General features: G+C 37.4%; 1 protein-coding gene across 1 annotated transcript; it reads left to right on the top strand.

Annotated features, from left to right (window-relative positions):
- Positions 1 to 5,081, top strand: CEBPE (CCAAT enhancer binding protein epsilon). Its single transcript, XM_053468143.1, has 3 exons — positions 1 to 161; positions 2,133 to 2,660; positions 4,320 to 5,081. The coding sequence occupies exons 2-3, from the start codon at positions 2,217 to 2,219 to the stop codon at positions 4,632 to 4,634; spliced, it is 759 nt and encodes a 252-aa protein (XP_053324118.1). The 5' UTR covers positions 1 to 161; positions 2,133 to 2,216; the 3' UTR covers positions 4,635 to 5,081.
- The last annotated feature ends 2,607 nt before the right edge of the window (positions 5,082 to 7,688 follow it).

The raw sequence follows: 7,688 nt of genomic DNA, 5'->3' as shown, positions 1-7,688 counted from the left end.
AGGGGAAACACAGTGATATAGGAGCTGACCACCTCTCTCATGCACTGGTCCTTGAGTCATCAGGTGTGACCCCAAGCACTTTCTGGGTGCCGTGATCACAGGGGCACACAGAAGAAAAAAAGAATCATCACCTTTAAGCCAAAAACAGTTCTCGGAGACAGGTAACACCCCTTCACTAACTTACCCCATTTGCTTTGCACGCACAATTTACCAAGTCATTCAATGTATATTGTAAGTATGCGTGCGTTAAACAAATTGATCCATGGTTCCTTTGTATTTAAACATTACGGTTTCTCTCCTGAAACTTTGTTAAGGTTAAGCAGAATATAAATGGTCCTTCAGAGGCGCAATGTTATAAGGTTACTTAGTCGTGTAAAATATATCTTTTAACACCAGGATTGGTATGAATATTCTCTTGCGACTAGAAATTGCTTTTCTCTTAAACTAAGACAGCACCACATTTAGGAATGTATATATCCCCAAATGATTCATTGCTGTTGTATGTCCATCACATTTATGGTGTCACTGGGATGTATCGTATGATAGCTGTTTTAGTTCGTTAGTGTAGGTGTACTGCTTTTGACTAGACAAGAAATTTCATACTTAAAATGGTACGTTAGTCCAATAAAAAAGGTATTATTTCACACTACAATGGTCATTTCTATTTCATAGGCGTAGAATTATCAAGAAAGACGCTAGTGGCAGCGACTGGTGTTCAAGGATGCATTTAGTTAAATGTCTTCTACAAAACGTATTTCTAGTTACCTCTGATGATCCATATATCATAGAGTACTTCTATGGTCAGACGTGATACTACAGAAGTACACCATTTCAAGTTCATTTACTCTATTCTTCAAATAAGACAGATGTTCTCGAAATCTGAGGGAAATACAATACCTCCTTCAGTTACCTGTTTGCTTTAATGTTTATGTGACATATGATTGTATACACCAGGACCCAATAGGACATATATTATAGAAAGACAGACTGCGCACACAGACAGACATAATGGGGAGCATGGAGAAATCATTCAAAAGAACAGAAACATGATAAGGAAGTGTGTCGTGGGAACAAAGACCATAACTTAAAGTTGCGTGCACTTGGTGGGTGGAAAGAATGGCGTAATGGAACAAGAACATTCTAGCTGGGGAAGAGGAACACCATAATGTTATATTATCATTGACTTGATCCAAGGAGAGATCTGACTGCCATTCTGGGGTCATGAAGGATTTTTTTCCCCCTAGCTTGTGCAAAATTGGAAAGAGTCACAATTGGGTTTTTACAACTATGTAGCTATATGTAACTTATAAAGATACTGAGAGTCTAGCTTGCTGTGAGCAGAGGCTGAAATGTTGGGAAATCTGCAATGTGGTGAAATATTGGCCACCTACCCCAAAATGAGCTTTCCTAGTACAACGTGCGAGATTTCACCAGAATGATAAATAGTGCATGCAAAACAACTGTTGCAAACTATTGCAAACAGTTGCATGTACCAAAGTGCCATGTTGTGGCTGATATATATATACTTGAATGTAATATTATATGACAGGTTTTCTTACCTGTAGCTAGTGGCATATTTAGGCCCTAATGCTGTAGAGTTAGAGGCCATTATCCTACAGTATCCTTCGCCTGACTACGGTGATGCATTCTGGTTGGGCTGCCATTGGCTTGACCCAGAACTGTGTCCCATCTACCCTTCACCCCTTACCCCCACGGTGATCATCCTCTCTGCTCAGCGTTGGGAAGAAAATGTGGAGCTAGGTAAGGCATATAGAAGATATCTTATTTGATACCTGAGTTGGCCCCTTAAGCATAGGAGAGGCACTGGCATTGTGGCAAATTACCATACTCCACTCCATACTGCACTGAAATTGTATCTCAATGTTCTTCACAGTCCAGTTTCATGGATCTGGGACAGAAAAGAACAGTTCTCTTCCAACATGGTAGAACCAGCGCCAGCTGTGTATAGCAAATGTGGGAATTGTTACAGGAAGACTTGTTTTACCTTTTTTCGCCTATTTTCATGTAGTAGATTTGTTTTTGGTAAGGCCTTTGTGCAGTGTCCCCTGTATACATCATTGCTTGCATGAACATTGAACATGGGGGTTTAACCTATATTCTGTTGTTTTCAGGTCCTATGGTGCCAGTGTGAAGATAGGATCCTTGACAATCAGTATAAGCCAGAAGATAAATTGTCCTATAAACCTGAAAAGACAATGTCTCAAAGCAGTTACTATGAGTGCGAGAAGCGTGGTCACAGTTCAGGATATCCTTCTCGTTTGGGGGGGAACCAAACAGAGATTGTGGGGGGCAATCTCTGTGACCACGAGACCTCAGTGGATTTGTCAACCTACATTGAGACAGGAGAAGAACTCTTATCTGATCTATTTCCACTGAAACAGGAAAGACTGAAAATGACATACTCATACCTGCCACCTGAAGGGATGTCCTCAACAGCACTGTATGGATATCCACCCAGCATGGCCCCTGAGCGCAGGTTGGGGGGATATGAAACCGGAGTTATTGTGAAGGAAGAGACACGAGGACTTCACAGAGGTGTGTGTAACACTCTACAGTTCCAAGCAGCACAGTGTGCACAGTCAGCAGCGCACCTTCCTCCCCCTCTGGAGGGGGTACACCCTGCATTACGGGTGATCAAGGTGAGATAGCCTCCATACTCAATGTTTGTCTCCCAATCTTTTGTTCTTTACTTCTTCACTATACACTCTACTACAACCACACCATTTTATGATATCCACAATGGTGTAACATAGGCCCCTCCAGTGAAATGAAACCACAGGCCTTTAGTTTAAAGAATATATAGTATGCCGCTGACATGGCTGCTAATACATTCTATAATTATTTATTGCCAGTCATTAACAAGAAAGGCTTCAATGGGATATTGCAAAACATGTTCCTTGCATGTACATACTACCCATGCTGCCTCACCCAGGGTCCTACCTCTCCTGATCCTAATGTCATTTTCGAGGCAGCTCTTTCGGGCAGGGTTAGCTGCATTAGAGACTGTCTAGCCAATATTACATCACAAATATTACACTCGTAGAAATAAGAGCTGTCTCAGAGGCCAAATAATAAGCTGAGATACCTGGCACATCTGTGGCAGACAGTCAGATGTGGCATTTATCAAATCAGGGGTGTAGCCTGGTCTTGGTGCGTCTCATGGCTTCTTGGTGCAGAAGTAGGCCTTTTGAAACCGCCCTATTCTGCTGTTAATTATAATTACTATATCTTATTAGTGAGCAAACATAAGGTGTTTGGTGACGTGCCACTGGCTCATATTTTAAGCAAAATTGTTTTGCTCTATAATATAAGTGCAATTTTTAATATAACTTTCACACATGACGTACAATGAAGCCATTTTTGTGTTACACAAAACACAAAATGTGTCAAAGTCACACATGTGTTCCATGACATTGCCATTTTAAATATTTAGCAGATATGGGACACAGTCATCAAAGTCTGGAGGAAGGCACAGACTGTTGTGTTTAGTCACACTGGTACATGGAACTTGGCAAAGAAAATCTGGCTTACACCAGAAATTATGGCAATATAATAGTTTCAATGGCACAACAGGTTCCATTATTGTTATACTGTGAAAGAAAACCTGTCTCTCACTCATCTTCTTCTTTCCCTTTACTATTAAAGAGGAAATATTGCCATTGATTAATACATTTCTAGAGGTATGAGCTGTTACTGATAGCTCTAGATTACTCAGTACTATATATATATATATATATATATATATATATATCTATATATATATATATATATCGTTTTGCACATGGCAGATGTTTTGGCCACGGAAGCCACAGCCATGCCATAGAGGCTGTAAGTCACTATGATAAAGATCCTATAGCAAAAGAAGAATCTCATCTGATCATGGAAGCCTCAGCTACAATGAATACTCATTTCTTCCTTAATTGATATTTTTACTTTCACATAATAATGCATTCATGTTGTATTAAAGCTGTGGACAGCAGATAATGCGTACTCACTACACATAAATTATAGCACAAATATCACTTTTATGTATCTAAAAACAATACACTTTAAAACGTATCCGTTGAATAAAGTACCATCAATTTGGTGGACACTTTATTAACACAACCTTTTTCAAATGTGCCTCAAAAATAATATTCCCATATTATTATTATATTATATATCACAGTAATACGTAATATATAGAATATGGTAGGTGTCAGTTGTACGACTATTTACAAGCCTCATTGCACATATTCTCCTTTCTCATTTTAATACTCATCCCATGGATTTTCCTTTTTTATGCACCTTATTTTCAGGGCTCTTTCTCGGGGATGATGTCTTCTCCTCCTTTAAAGGACCCAAACTCTAAAGGGAAGAAATGCATTAGTAAGGACAGCCTTGAGTACCGCCTGCGCCGTGAGAGGAATAACATTGCTGTGCGCAAGAGCCGAGACAAAGCCAAACGCCGGAACCTAGAAACTCAGCAGCGTGCGTTGGAATTCATGGCTGAGAATGAGAAACTGCGTAACCGTGTCCAGCAGCTGAGTCAGGAGCTAGATGCCTTGAGGGGTGTCTTTAGACAAATCCCTGAATCCGCCAGCCTGAGCAAGGGCTCTGGGGGATGCAGCTGAGAGCTAGAATTAGGAAGCAGAGAGTCAAACAGGACTGAGTTTTAATTTTGGGTGGCCCCAAAACAAAGGATTTGGTGAAAGTTGTTAATTGCCCTATCAGGTTTAGAGTGGCTGTCGTCAAAAATAAACTTGACATTATTGAGTAGACTATACGAAACTAAATACATGTTACGCTAACGTGTTGTAACACAGCATATGGCATAGAAATTGTAATAAAACGCTGCCCTTGCATTCAGTGACTCCTATGCTGATACAGTAATATAACCCATAATACAATTATTTTACCTTTTGTTTTTTTTAGTACACCAACAGGAAAAGGGAGAATAGTTAGATGGCTGCGTGCAGTGCCCAAAAGAAATTATTTTTTCAAAATGTTCTTTTACAAATATCTTAATTACCACCATATACGACTTTCGAGCAGTCTTTTATAGTCTGTTAATTAAAGTTGCTGTTGAAAAAAACACTTTAATTATCTAGCATGTTATAGAAAGAATTTTTAGTAGATTGTATTCATTTTATTCACATACAAAGGTCTAATCACATACAAACAACACAAAGGCTTCAAAGAAGCCTTTTCAGTATATACATTTTTTACTAGATAATTTTACTTATTTTTTAATTTTAAAACTAGGAATAGTTTCTGGAAATGGTTTAAGCATTCAACAATATTGTGAATGATGTTCAGAATGCTGCATTTAGTTATGAATTTTATACATAATATTAACAGTGGGCAGAAAAGAACCACTAATGCCGAGTTTTTTTTGAGAGTGATAGCCACCCTAAACAGTTCATGCACAGGACATAGTTTTTAGGGCAAATTACTATATATGTTAACAGAATACAAGAAACAAGCATGTGTGCAGTAAGTGGAGGATACTCCGCTATAATGAATTTAGGTTAGTGATCCAAAAATATTGTTCTGGTGCCTGACACCTAATTATTAATAAGTATGTGATTCTGGCCAGACAGAACTCCTTAATAAGATTTATAAAGAATGAGAGATTATGTAGTGTGCTTCTATTCCTATTTTTATATTACAGACATTACTGTTCATTGTATATCATGTCATATCATTCTAGTTCAAAAGATGTCTACTGTTCATTTCAAGCCAAGTATATGAAAATTCAATCCTATTTTACTTAATAATTTTATATTAACGCAAGGGCTTTTCCTATGCAGGCATGATTAAATAAAGTAGAAATAAAAGACACAAGAAAGAGGCATTTATTGAGAGTCGCTGAGATTTGTGTTTAACAAAATAAAATACATCATAAACAATATGCAATCTAATCTGATATGTCAAACACAATACACAATTCGGTCTGTAAATAATTGGTTTTAAGGAAAAGAAAAAGATGTAATAAAGATTAATATGTAATAATGTTGATAGGATGGTCAAATGTGGATTACAAAAACATGGAGGTAGTGGTAAATAGGGTGGCTTTGTTAAGGTAGGATGAACTTTGATGTAATTGAAGCTGTAGTGGACTATATAGGGTGACCACTATAGCCATTTTTCTTTTTACTGAGATACATGGTGCTAACCAACCCATATAAAGTGTTACCCTGTGGTATGTAGGATGCATGTGAGAATCAGTTAATCAATTCAAAGCAGATGGGATCATATATGAATCATCACGATTTAATACCAAGTTCCCTTCTGGATTTACTCATCTCCAATATTACATGGTAGTACTTATCAGGTGCTAGATATCAAGGTGTGGAATGTATATGTGTCCTGAAAAAGCAGCCAATGTGGCAAAGTGAGACCAAGGTTTAGCACCCACCTCTTGATTAAATGGAAAAAAAACACATCATCATCATTTAGAGTTGATGGTCAATAAATATGGCTAAATTGATATAGTGTTATCAATAAGACATCTGAAGGTGTTGTGCATTGTGTTTGGGAGATCTATCTATATATCTATAGTATATTGTATATACCACAGGTGAGGTGAATACAAACTACAATCAGCCCCAGCATATTACTCCATATGCTATCTATCTATCTATCTATCTATCTATCTATCTATCTATCTATCTATCTATCTATCTATCTATCTATCTATCATCTAACTATCTATCTATCTATCTATCTAGATATATATATAGATATATAGATATCTATATCTATATATATATATATATACAAAATATGATACATCATTATATATGTAAGACTATCTGTATAAATATAGAAATATTAATATATATATATAAATTACTGTGATATTTCTATATTTATACAGTCTTATATATATAGAATGATGTGTCATATATATATATATATATATATATATATATATATATAGAGAGAGATAGGGACAGGAAAAGGCACAAGAAGAAGTGAAACAAGTATGTGCCCTGGGACCTTTCTCTGGATATTTACAGAATATTTATATCTCTCTCTTGCTCACTCGACACCCCTGTCATCTTGTTACTGGTTCCTTGGTTAGCCTGTTCCCTGGATTCCCTTTCTTTGAAGAGATCTCTGCCTTACCTATCCTATGTCACATCATCACACATTCACACCTGCCCTCCTTTTCTCTCTTCACTGTCACTCCTCATCCTCTACTGTTTTCTAAATGTCAAAGGAGATGCTATTATTTCAACATTATTTTTTGCATAAAATTTTGACCACAGAATTACTCCATCATCCTGTTAGCGGGAGGTGTAGATAGAAACGAGGGGGGTGGATAACGATGTTGCTAGTGGGCATGTGATGAAGATGTTTGCTATTGTGTGTTTTGTGTGCAGTTCCAAGTACTTGATTTTTTTGGTTTGTTGAAGGAATACTAATGACAGCTTTATCATGTTTTATTTGAAGACCAACCCTAGCCTAATTGTGCCCTGGATACTGTTTCCATGTAAAACACTGTACAGATACATTTGGCTAGAAGAGCACATTAGAATATCTTAGGTGGTGGTACTACTAATAGCACGGTCAGCTGCTGGTTGGTTCCCTCTGGTTTAGTTCACCGATTTCTGGATAAAAACGAGCCCCCTTCATGGAAAAAATAGGGTTTTCATGTTCTAACATAACGCCGATACGTT

Source organism: Spea bombifrons, chromosome 1 (assembly GCF_027358695.1).
Source record: "Spea bombifrons isolate aSpeBom1 chromosome 1, aSpeBom1.2.pri, whole genome shotgun sequence".
NCBI classification, from domain to species: Eukaryota; Metazoa; Chordata; class Amphibia; order Anura; family Pelobatidae; genus Spea; species Spea bombifrons.
The sequence above is the reverse complement of the archived record's forward strand: the minus strand, read 5'-3'. Positions and strand labels throughout refer to the sequence as shown.